This window comes from Centroberyx gerrardi, chromosome 3 (genome assembly GCF_048128805.1).
Source record: "Centroberyx gerrardi isolate f3 chromosome 3, fCenGer3.hap1.cur.20231027, whole genome shotgun sequence".
NCBI lineage: Eukaryota > Metazoa > Chordata > Actinopteri > Beryciformes > Berycidae > Centroberyx > Centroberyx gerrardi.
Window position 1 is genome coordinate 9,001,554 of NC_135999.1, and position 13,415 is coordinate 9,014,968.

At 43.4% G+C, this 13,415-nt stretch overlaps 1 protein-coding gene across 2 annotated transcripts in view; it reads left to right on the forward strand.

Moving 5' to 3' along the window:
• tbc1d1 (TBC1 (tre-2/USP6, BUB2, cdc16) domain family, member 1) overlaps positions 1-13,415 on the forward strand; it is a 46,555-nt gene that overhangs the window by 27,475 nt on the left and 5,665 nt on the right. For both annotated transcript variants that reach the window (XM_071923214.2, XM_071923216.2), the window contains 3 exons: positions 7,674-7,880; positions 10,234-10,395; positions 11,717-11,875. In XM_071923214.2, the coding sequence (XP_071779315.2) occupies positions 7,674-7,880; positions 10,234-10,395; positions 11,717-11,875 (528 nt within the window). The remainder of the gene's footprint in view (positions 1-7,673; positions 7,881-10,233; positions 10,396-11,716; positions 11,876-13,415) is intronic.

Consider the following 13,415-nt stretch of genomic DNA (forward strand, 5'->3'; position numbering starts at 1 on the left):
ATCCGTGGAGCGAAACAGAATGTGAGGTCACGTGATCAGGATGGTCTTACCAGGCCAGGGCCGCGCCATGTTGAAAAAAAAAATCCACCGGCCGCGATTTTCTCACCGTCTGCGCATATATCTCGCGCATATCTCCCGTTTTGTTCAGTCTCAATGAGTGAAAGGAAAACATTTTAAAATGCCACCAAAGAAAAAGATCAAACATATTGCTGGCCAACAAACTATTGCAGGTAGGGATGTACCCGAATCCGAATACGTTATTCGGGAAAGCACAGATAGGCTAATGCGATGGAAACAGATAGTTCTTCTACCCGAAGTTGCTCGTTATTATTCGGGGGAAAAAGCCATGATTGACATGTCTGTGCGTCAGCCACTATGTTTCTTCAAATCGATTCATATCATTGTGGATGGCCACAAGATAAAAATGCCCATTCTGTTTGCAACATAGGACTTTGATTTCACTAACTAGTCGTTTCATTTACTACACATTAGAGTTCTGCAACCCGACCCGAACCCGACGGGCAGTGTTGTGCATGAACGTGCTCATGTTTTTGGTGAACGGTGAATTGAACGTATCCGTTTGCAACTAATGAACGTGAACGTGAGCGTCGTTAACTCCCGCGAGAGTTAACGACGCTCACGCACTGTGTTTTACGGCACCCGAGGATTTACGGCACCTGGCATGGCTAGTGCAACTGGCAATTCAGACGCAGCTACCGGTACTGCTGAAGTACTCTAAATACTCTAAATTGTGTGCTCTGCAGAACTGAAATCATAGCACATCTTTCAGCTAGCGACTGTAATGAAGCCAGTGGTGGAGCCTGTCAGCTCGCTTGGAAGCATATGAATCTATTTTATGTTTTTGAACTGCTGCATAATTTGGTTCATGCAGGCTAAATAAAATTTCCATTGCATCTACAGTATACCTTTACTGCACCTCTTTTTTTTCACTTTCTGCATAATATGACACATTGTTTAAGTGGTAAAACATATACTCACATTGGTTTTTCTTGGCTTTTAAAAGTAATCTCTGTCTGTGATTCTATAGTTGTATACAGTAATTCATTCAGTTTGGGAAGTGGGCAGTGGTAATGATTGGGGCCTGGGGATGGATGGGTAGGAGGAGGTTCTATTGAAAAAGAATAGCTTGGAGTAGGGCTGAACAATGAATCAAAATTTTATCGAAATCGCAATATGGCCTACTGCAATTTTCAAATTGTAGGAGGCGCAATATTTGTTAAAGGTGAAATGTGTGTCAAAATACCATTTTAAATTAAATATTGTCGTGCTGCAGAGATGTCCTGGCCTACATATCATATTCTATAGACTTAAGAAAACATCTTTGTTTGGTACAGATCCCCGCAAAATTTTTTATTTTAATACGTTTTTCAATGAAAATGAGAATAATGATGTAAAAATGATCATTCCCTCTAATATCGCAAATCATATCGCAATTGCAATATCAGTCAAAATAATCGCAATTAGATATTTTTTCAAAATCGTTCAGCCCTAGCTTGGAGCAGCTCATTTAAAAAAAACAGAAGAAATGAACGTGAACTAGTTCATTTTTTGGGACTGTGAACTTAGTTCAAAATTCAAAATTGTGAACTATGAACGTGAACTAGTTCATTTTAATCTGTGTGAACTGAACTTTGAGCTAGCTCTTGTGAAGTGTGAACTTGCACAACACTGCCGACGGGACCCGAGACTGTAGCGCGCTTGGTCGTGTCTTAGCTTACATTAGCTTTGTGCTTGTTAGCTTTAGGGAAGTAGGCTAACGTTACTCCTGGATAGCATGACAGAGCGAGACGACGTCAGTATTGGGAGGGTAGACTGGGAGTAGTTGGTAGTAACCTACTCAACCTGTTGCTGTAACTCAGTCTCAGTAAAAAACAACATTTGACATTTGTATAATGTTTTGTAAATAAAGTTTTCAGATTTGGGATTTTATTTGTTTAATTTTCAGATACATTTTCAACATACATGAATATAACCATAATTATAACCATATAACATCAAACACGAGTTTAACACTACAATTTGTCAAAAAACACAAATTTTATTGGGGACCCACTCAATTTTCCTGGCACCCACTCAAATTACCACCTGTGGGTCCCGGGGACTCACTACATTGAAAACCTATTTACATCACTGCATAAACAAAGCCAAAAATGTGGCGACAGGTTTTCAACAGTGGTGCCATTCTGAAATTGACAATCGCAGCTTTAATCAAACTAGGACGGTCCAGTTTCTCAGTCTTTCATAGTAAAACTAGATGTATCTTTTGGAGTCCATCCTTCACCCTGCAAGCCCACTGAGATGATAAATCCATTTAAATATTTCACTTTTCATGTATTCCTCTTCAGTGGGATTGTCATGTAACCAGCTTCTGCTCCATGTTCTTCAACCCACCACCTTTCACAAAACCATCTAATTTTTTCTTTTGTTCCTATCTCCCTTTCTTTTGTATTTGTTATTTTTTTATTTTAATTGCCGTCTGCTGCACTCCTTCAGTGTGTGTGTGTTTTGGCAGGTGAGATGTTTGGATTGGATTTACACTTGTAAACTCAAACACGTCTTCTTCCAGGGAAAAAGGAAGTTCCATGTCAAGTCGCGTGTGTAAACACACGTTTGCACGCACACACACACACACACACACACGCTTCATATCCTACCGGAATGAAAAAGCATGAGCAAGGCACCTCACATTTCCTTTGTCACCTGTCCTGGGGCATAGTAAGTCCCTGAGTGTGGCAACAGTTAACGGCATCGGCACAGTGGTGTAGTGACAAAGCCGGTCCACTGTGTGTCACTCTTCCATTTCATGTGATGGTACAGTATACACAGTAGGCATATTGTAGTTTACTGTGCACTCTTGATTTCTACATGTCTTGTGTATGTAGAGTAGAGGGAGAGAGATGAGATCAATAAATCATTGCTCTTTCTCTCCTTCTTGAACGTGAAGTAGCTATTATCAGCCGCTTCCTGTCTGTTTTTCTTGCTACCTGCTATCTCTTTCTCCCCCAGACTCACTGACATTGATGTTTATGTCTAGCAGAGCATTTTAGGTTTCAAGTGCACAGACTTCTATGGGACTGCCAAGTGCCACCCACCAATATTGGCTGCTCTGGAGACGTCCCCACCATTCATTTACTTTCCATTTTGAAATCACAGTCTAGACATCCTGCTGAAAACACACACTAACATGATAAAGTAGACCCAGGTAATATTTTTCTACTGTGTTCTAGAGCATCTCGTCAAAAATACATTTTGTTTGTTGGCACTTTGCAGTGCTGTGCTGGGGAACAAGTAATTTAAATCTTTAAGGCATGCGGTGAGGAAGGCCAGTGCCATTCTGGATTGTGCTGGTCTCCCCTTAGAGGGCAGTTTGAGCTGATGCTGCTTCTAAACTCAAGACTAAAAGAACCAGGGGCTCATTTATCCCCACTGTTATCAGATTGATTGATTGATTGATTGATTGATTTGCACATGAAATGTTGAGCAACCTTCAATTGCACTCTGTCGAGTTATTGTAACTGTCTTGTCTTGTCAATTGATTTTTGTCTGAATGACATATGGTGGTTTGTTGTGGGTTGTTGTTGTGTTTTTGTTATGTTTGCGTGTTTTATTATGTTTCTATTGTGTGTTTTATTGTTAAGCCTGTATGCAAACCAAATGTTCTATTTGGGACAATAAGGATTGACATGAATTGGGTTGTGTTTTAGGAAAACAGCCTGAATGCCGGTGCTTACTAGAGATAATCAAAGTAGCTCAGTCTGGACGGAGATTGACTGCTGCTGAACTGTTGAAGAGGTGTGTGGAATAAAAGTGAAAAATTATCTTCTAGAGTGAAATACTACTTCTCACCTCAATTTTTTTTTTTAAATCAGTCAACAGTCTTATCTCAATACGTGTCTCCTATGACCTGCAATTTTGTGTGTGTTTGTGCACCGTGGTTGGAAGGAATCATGCTTGTGCTTGCATGTCTTCAGATCCTCCGTTTTTGATAATTACATGTGTGTGTGTGTGTGTGTGTGTGTGTGTGTGTGTGTGTGTGTGCGTGTGTGTTTGTATGGCAGAACAAGTGTTGACAGGAGAGATGGATGGATTGAGAGGGGTTGGACACGCTCCGTCTGTAACTAAAACAAACCTCTTCGAGGGAAATTTAAAGTACACACACATGGAAACATGTACACACGTAGCACCTTGAGCCTAGGCAAGGTTATGCCAGGACACCATGTCTTCATGTGTTCATAGTCACAGTCCTATTCTATAATAGACCTTATCTTATCGGTGTTTGTATCTTCCATGCAGTAGTTGTCGTCTTGTCAGAGTCATGCAGGCTGTGACACAGCATACAGCATACAGCTCATTTCACCATCATAGATTAAACCCCATCTTGAAAAAAATCTGTCAAAAAACTTCCTTCAAATGGAAATTTACTTTGAGAAAGACGAGACTTAATCCACACCTGTGAAACCGGCCCATCAGACATTGTGTCACCTTGGCTGAAAGAGCTGGGGAAGCTATTTTGATGAAGTCGATATCACAGCCTAAGTAGTGGCAAGGTTTGTTCTAACCAGTCTAACTGAAGCACCCTTTTCTGTAAATGAGCATTTGTGGGCCAGCTTGTCATCAGGCATCTCATGTACAAGTCTTTGCCAAAGCTAGAGATCTGAGAGGCAACACCCTAACCTGTAATGTGTGACATCAAAAGGCCAACGCTGTAGCTGCTCCATTGACAATGTATGGGAGATACTTTGTGGACACTGTAACAGAAGCCAGTGATTCTACTGTATGAATATATGGGCACACTTTCTATATATGGATGTAGAAACTCCGCACATTTAATGACTCACATCACACATTTTGGTTGGTTTCAAGCTTTGCAAGACCGTGCTCACAAATGTCAAGTGAACTGTCCAAGGTCATTGGAATTACATGTGTGGATTCTGCTTGAGGGTGAATTTTGTCTTCATGCATTTAAAAAAAAAAAGCACAGCGGAATGTGACACTGACGTGAACTCTCTACCCACCTTACACCTGTAAGTGCCATTTAGTAGGGATTAGCTAGGTTTAGGCCTGTCATATTGCATTGAGTTTCCTTTTCGAAGGAAAAGGGTAAGCACTTGTCACTAATAAAATCTGCACCTGAAGTTTATTTTGACAGTCAACTGTCATGAAGGTCGGAAATCTACAGTGCTTTTTGCAAGTCTATGTGATGGGCTTTGTATTGGGTGATGGCAGCGCTATGTTGGGTCGGGTTACTGGGTGTGTATTTGTGTGTGTGTGCTTGCATACATGAGGTCATGGGTGTGTTGAGTGTGTGTATGTGTGTGCCAGTTGTTTTCTCTCAAGGTCATGTTGACAGTCCCCACACAGACAGCGCCACAGGAAAGCGCCAGCCTTGTTGACCCAGTTTGTATGCAGAGTGTTTGGTGTGTGTGTGTGTGTGTGTGTGTGTGTGTGTGCCTGAGTGTGTGCACTGGGCGTTGGTGCTGGCCAAGTTGGAGTGTTTGCTCAGGGAGTGGATGGTGCCACTTTGTGCAAGGGTGTGCGGGTGTGTGTGTGTATGTTTCACACCTAAGAGATCACTCTTCGTGTTCGCAGTGTTCTGTTTAAGCAGTGTAGCAGTCTGTGTTTGTCTAACAAATACATCTCTTTCCTCAGAAAGATGAGCATCTGTGTGTGTGTGTGTGTGTGTGTGTGTCCGTATGTGTCTGTGTTTGTCTGCAGTTCTCTGATACCTTAAGAGCCACATGTTTGTATAGTGACTCTGCTGGTTTCAACATGCCTTGAAAAGTCTCTCTGACACAGACACAAAGGCATACACACATTTTAACTTCAGCTGGCACAAAGAACACTATTGTCATCGTGTGTGTGTGTGTGTGTCTGTGTGTGTGTGTGTGCGCGTGTATGTATCTGTTACAGGATCCAAAGGCTAAGTTATCTTGCATATTTCTGTCTAATTTTCCTGAGAAGATTCCTTGGCAAGATAAGTATCAAATTGACATACCTACAAGCTAAGGTATATGCGTGAATGCGCCCGTGTGTGTGTGTGTGTGTGTGTGTGCGTGTGTGTGTGTGTGTGTGTGTGATCAACCTGAATCTTGATGTTCCTGAGAGAAGAGAGTGCTATCTGGACAGTTGTTATGTCCCTCCTCTAAACAAAACGGTATTTTGAGGTTTGGGATCCACCCTGTAGTTTGGGGTGGAGTCACACAAACACATTTATACTCTGTGTGTGTGTGTGTGTGTGTGTGTGTGTGTGTGTGTGTGTGTGTGTGTGTGTGTGTGTGTGTGTTGCACCCGACTTTGTCAAATGTATCTATGTTTAGCATTTTTATTTTTATTTTGCGTGTGTGCCCAGGAGATTGACAGAGAAACGAGGTCAGGCGGTCCTGTTTGAGTTTTAACCCAGTAAACATTTTCCTGTCCGGTCCAGTGATCTGAACCCGCTCAGCTCATGTTGGATTCCACATGTTGCCACTTCTCACAGTTTCAGCCTCATTTCTTTCACAGCTTCTTCATTCAGCTCTTAGAGGTGAATAAAGTAAAGAGAGCACAACATGCTGAGGGAAGACTGGAAGACTATCTATCACATTGGATTGATTGAATCCCCCCTGCCGTTATCCCCTCTCTTTCTCACATCTTACTAATGATGCTAACAACAGTTTTGTACATCATGTTTATATGCTGTAATTTTTAATATATATTAATAGTCTCATATTTTCTCTTTTGTTATACAGTGGCTTCAGAAAGTATTCAGACCCCTTCATTTTTTCCACACTTTGTTGTGTTATAGACTTAATTGAAAACAGATTCGATTTTTTTTTTTTATTTTTATTTTTTTTTTACATCAATCTACACGTAATACTTCATAATGACAAAGAAAAAACACGTTTTAGAAATTTTTGGGGGAACAAATATCCAGTTTTGGAACGTCAGCACCCAGCAAGAATGGAGGCACAGAGATTTTGGCTAGTTTGGCAAGTAGCTGGCTGGCTATCGTCTGACAGACTATGGGACACCTGATTAATTATTTTTTATTTTTTTATTTATATAGTTTATTTGATAGGGACAATGCAAATTAACATAGTGCCACTTCAACTGGTTACAAACAAGTTGATGCAACTGATGTTCTGCATACAGAGATTATAGCTATTGCTAGTTTCCAACTCCTGTCCCTAGTTAGGCTTTTATTAAGAGAAAAAAGAAGATGGTGCATAGTGTCGACCAATCAGAGCATTCATTAAGACCTGGGTGTAGGTGTATCATTTACACCAGGAAGTATATTGTAATTCTAAATCTGTTTGATTCTGTTGGAAGCCGGAGGAGAGTTTTTCAAAGGCGTTAGTCAAATTTCCACAGTGCTGTCAGTTATAATAATTTGGGTAACTTTACATTAACCGGGTCCTTGGTTAAATTATACAATGAAATTGAGAAATGCAATTCTCATTGCACTGGACCTTTAATATGTTATAGTGTTGTATTTGTCAATTGCATTGTGTTTAATGCCCCTCCCAATTGCTCTATTCTTATTTACATGTGTATTCTATTTTTTCTTTGCTGTATCCTGTTATTTGCTGCTGCAGTGAACCAGTTTCCCCATGGGGTTCATTAAAGTTTCATCTAATCTAATGTAATGCAATCTACTCTGATCTGTCTTTCAGAGCGGGGGGATTCCTGTTTGGAGGCGGGTCGTGTGTGCGGCGGCCCAGTCGGAGGTGCAGGGGGAGGAGGCGGGGACTCGTCCCTGGGGGTGCTGCCTGAGGAGAGGAAGAGGAAGGGCAAGGAGGAGCTGAGGGAGCTGTGGAGGAAGGCCATCCTGCAGCAGATCCTGCTGCTGAGGATGGAGAGGGAGAACCAGAAACTGCAGGGTAAGGTGGCTGGATGCCGAGTACGGGGGTGGGGGGGCACTGTAGCGCAAACCCACATTCTACATGCACATTAATGCGTTCTGTATACTGTATACATTATGCATACGGGGCAGAAGAAGGGTGTCAGAATTTTTTGTGCAAATTTACCTCAAATTTACTAGTGTCTTCTGCAATTTGTATGGGAAAGCACAGTATAGTAGTCACCAGCTTGTTGTATTTGTGAGTTGTCTGCATTTCAACTAGAATAGCAGCCAACATTGTTTCATTAATGACAGCACTGACATCATCCTAAATGTTAGCGTTCCGCATCTGTCCCCACAGGGCTGAGGGAAAGTATTATCAAGAGGCACACAACGCTGTCGGATGGCAGGATGAGCTGGTTTCTCTGGAAGCTAAATGTCATGACAGACAAGCCTATCTTTGATCCATCTTTGAGCGACCTGCCCCGCTTTGAAAAAGACGCGCACACACACGTAGGTTAGGTCATGGAGTACACACCTTCACACCTGCTTTTTGTTTGTTTGTTTTGTTTGGGTTTTTCGGCTTTTGTTTGAATATTTAGGGCAACCACAAATTAACGGGTTATATAACAAAAATTGAGGTAATTATCGCGTGTGTGTGTATGTTTGTTTATGGGCCTTCATCCATAGCGGGCACACAAAAAAAATCCCTCCCTAGGGTTCCGCCTCTCTCCTGACCCAGTTGGCATCTATATCTATATACACACCTAACTATGCACCACACCCCTACCTGCTCTGCATACATACCATTAATTCACACATACACACACACACACAGCACTTCATCCATCTCTGTGTGCTTCTAGAAACACACACATGCACCCGCATAGCAACGACTGCCTATACAGCAGGGTGTGGATGGAGAGAATGTGGGTCAATATTGACGTAAGAAAATCAAGTCTGGGCAGCAACCTCACTCTATTCACCTTGCGCATGCACAGGGACGCGCGCTCACCGTACACATACTATATACACACTCACACACACATACATCCCCAGCGTGTTTTGGCTTCCATTGGGCGTCTATAGTTTTATTGTGTTTTATTCCTCCCACAGGGTGCGGTCCACCTTTCTTTCCGTTATTTGTCTGGGTGGAGCTCAACTCCCTGTCCTCTATCCTATCTGTTTATCTCTGTGTCTGCTGCCTGGTTTATGGGTCAACTGTGAGTGTGTGTGTGTGTGTGTGTGTGTACGTGTGTGTGTGTGTGTGTGTGTGTGCGTGTCCATCAATGTGTGCGTGTGTATATCTTTGTCAACTCCAGGGTGGAGTATCCTATCCTGCTGTGTTATCAGGGGCGGAGTGCTGCGGAGACAGAAAGGGAGAGAAATGGAGGGAGAGAGTGAGGCGAGAGGGAGGCAGTGGAGTGATTGAGTGCTCGCTGGGGTGTAGCCAGTGAGTGGGTCCCTCCCCGGGACTCTCCCTGTGCCTGACAGCTGATAAGACAGAGAGCATAGCCACGGCCTCTCCAACAGGATCTATTCTTACCCTGGGTGTCAACAATCTGCTCCCTCCCAGCTCCTTCATTATGCAGGCTGCCCTCCCCACGTCACTCCCACTACTTTATCTTTCTTTGGAAAAGAAAACCGCCGATGATATATCACGGCCTCAACAATCAAACAGCGACCAGTATTTTTAATTACACTTTTGTTCCTCAAAGCTGTGGTGCTGTTAACATTGCCCCAGCTCACAATCCCTATCCCTCCCAAAGGCAATATTGCCTCAAAATTTTCTGATTTTGCTATGTACCTAATTTCCGCTCCATTTCATGTAAGGCATCAGCATGGTTTGGAAATTGAAGTGGCCTACTGCCGCTCCTGTCCCTTAGTGATGATGTCATTCTCCCCGGTCCTGCCAAGTTCCAGCTGGTCACTGGGTGGACACCACACATGAGCGGAAAGGGTGGAGAAGTCCACAAGGGAGCGAGGGAAGGAGGGAGAGGAAAAGAAACTTTTGAAAAGAGGGGAGGAAGGAGAATGGAATGGAGTGTGGTTGATGGAAGAGACGAATGGGGTGGAATTGAATGAGAGGAGAGGTTGGTTGTGTGTAGGTAGAAGAAGGAAGAGAGAGGCTGTGGGTTTAGAGACTGGGGGAGGGGAGCAGGAAGGGAGTTGTCAAAAGAGAAGAAGAGATGAGGGGCACTGGGTGTTCCCTCACCTTCTCCTTTGATCACTGGTGTCAACACGTTGCAACAGACTTCTCAGTTTGTGTGTATGTTTTTAGTTTGTAGGCTGTGTTCATTTGTTTTTTCCTCTATTTCTGTTGACGTGTGTGTGTGTGTGTGTGTGTGTGTGTGTGTGTGTGTGTGTGTGTGTGTGTGTGTGTGTGTGTGTAGCCTCAGAGAGCGATCTGCAGAACAAGCGCCTGAAGCTGGACTATGAGGAAATCACTCCGTGTCTGAAGGAGGTCACTCTGGTCTGGGAGAAGATGCTTGGAACTCCTGGGAGGGCAAAGGTCAAGTTTGACACAGAGACCATACACGCTGCTGTTGCACAAGGTACCCGCTTATATATCAGTCCCTCTTGGAGTTTGTCATTTTGCAATCAAAAGTTTTTTTGTTTTTTTCAAAATCAGCAGTTATTAACCACAACCACATCACTGAAACACTATAAATTCCCTTGAAACTGTTTTTTTTTTTAATCCAGTGTGTCTGTCACCGTAATCTCAGTGAAATTCCACTCAGCCACTTTGCCCCCAGTGTCTGTCTGTCATTCTCACTCTGAGCTCAGGCCCTTCTGTTCTGTCCGTTCTGCAGAAGCAGACAGGAAGGTTATCTACTCTGCTCTCTGCCTCTGTGCAGAACGTAACAGAGGCGTTCTAAAGTCCACAACACACACACACACACACACACACACAGACGCAGCAAGGCTACCGGCCAGTGAACAGCAGTGTTGAAACTTATCACGCATGTTGATGACAGCGAGAGACAAGTCTGGCCACCCCATCTGAGGATGGAATAGGAGGCCAGGACTAAGGCGGGACCAGAGATAGCCCTTTCGGTCCAATCAGCTCTGGAGAGGCTGTTTCTGTTAGTGACACAAGGTCAGATGTGTCTAAATATCCCCCTACTCTGATCTTTGCATGCTGAGGGAGTTTAATTCCTCTTGATGATAGAAAAGCGCTCTCCAGATGGCATTATTAATTGCAAAACAGGCAAAACTCTCTTCAAGTTGCTCCATACATATCATTTTAATGCCAAATGCTCCTGAACTCAGATGTTGATTCAGATAGGATTAAAATTACCACAAAAAATAATGTAGGTAATTTCAGACAGAATTTTTACCGGGGTAGCCAAAAAAATCACTAACGTGTTTGTTCTAGACGGGATAAAATTCATGTCAAGGGGTAAAAATTATCAATCATCTGACCTACCCTAGTAATACTAATTCTGTTCGGAGAGAATAGTCTATTATATCTCCTCACCACTCGATAGGAATCGATCATCACCGGGTAATCTCTTTCTGCCTATCACTCGCTCAAAGAAACTAATTACAAGAGCTGAGGTGAGGTATCTTCACCCTCAAGGTAGATCAACCTCAGGGAGAGGTTTGGCCTTTACAGTAGGCAGTAGTCAGTTGGGATTCCCTACATTGTAAATTCTTGCCATCAGGCATTGTGGTGATTTGCATGTTACAAGCACATACAGTGACAAGTTTGGAATGTTGAAAATCGTTTCTTGTAATCTGCACCAACACAGCTATCGCTCACAACATGTTACATATTCTAACTGCCTTTGTACCTCTTTGCCAACATTTATACCCGCTCCCTTTTCTCCCCTTCTCTCCCCGATTTCCCCTCCCTCGCCCCGTCCCCGTCAGGCGTCCCGAGGCAGCATCGAGGCGAGATCTGGAAGTTTCTGTCAGAACAGTACCTGTTGAGGCAGACGGTCCCCTCCCGACCCCCTGCCAACCACACTCCATACAAAGAGCTGCTGAAACAGCTCACATCGCAGCAACACGCCATCCTCATAGATCTGGGTAAGACACACACACAAACACAAACAAATGTTCATATCCACAAACACACACTTTTTAGATACTTCAATTTGGAGCAATTCTGAAATCCAGAAAGGAGACACAAATGTAATGGAATTAAAATATCTGTGTACAGTGTATACACACATGCACAGACACTCATTCTCTTTCATTTTCTCTGTCTCTTTTTCTCTCTCACATAAACACACACTCACAATAGCACACACATTTGAATTCAACAACATATTTTAGATTTTACAAAGTACATAATGATCCATCTCAAACCTCACTTTAACACTCTCACCCTCAGTGTTCACAACACCTCCCACCCAAAAACCCACTACATACACACACACCCCTACGTTTCTACACCCCACCCACCTAATGCCCACACACACACACACACACCCACTCACCTCACCTCTTTAGCACTCAACCTCCTCCTCAATCTTTTCCGTTGACCCTGTCTCTTTCATCCTCCCGTCATGTTATTCACTCTCTAACAAATGGGGTGGGGAAGGCGGTAATAGCATACACAGTGACAGCTCACTGTTGTTTGCTAACTGTTAGGTGGGAATGGCCCGGTTAATGGTGTTGTGTACTGTGGGATAAAAGCACACGGCGGATATGATACCGAAACAGCAGAGAGGCTCTGGAGAGAAAGCTTTGTGGTAGCCGAACGCTTCACATAAACACGCAAAGGCACAAAGTTCAAAGCCACATACATTGACACAGGTTAGGCAACAGGACGAAGGTTTAGAATTGATCCTCAGTAAGTTCAGCACTCCCACACTCGACATTCAGTACACACACACCTTCCCTAAGGCAGGGGAGGGGGACATGGCATTATGTTCACAAACAAGAGGCCTACTGCCCCCACAGCACATTCCACACACACACACACACACACACACTCTCACCGTCATCACGGTCATCACGGTCGTCACTGTCGTCTCCAAAGCCTCACTGTCACACACCGTAAGTCAAGAAGTCCACAAACCCAAAACACGCACACACACCCCTGCCAATTATGAGCTCCTTTCGCGTTCAGAATGCTCTTTTACGGATCCCAGGTCCTCATTATGTTGTCAAGTTTCAAAAGGTAGGTGTCCCGTCTATTGTTGCACGTTAAGCTGCTGAAGCAAAGCGCCTATGAGAGTATGCAAAGTCTTTTTTTTTTTTTGTAAAGCTACATTCATGTGTGTTTTTGCAGACATGTTTGTAAACGTGACGGGTTGGAATGGGTTCGCTCGTGTTCGTACACTGAGCTCCTTTTTCACATCAACAGCGAAGTGTGAAGTCAGGCATCCTGAAGGGAAGCAGAGTTTATGCTCCGTTGAAAAATGCGCCGCGCGTACACACACCCAGAGGCTTTGGACCCCACATTGATCATTCCAGTTCACTGAGATTCTTTCCAGGAATATGCCAGACGAAAGCCAGCAGATCGATTAAAACTGGGTCAAAGTGCTTCGGTTGTATCTCAAACATCAAATAGATAACATGCGTCACGCAGTATGATCTCACACCCTCTCAATTTTTTCAA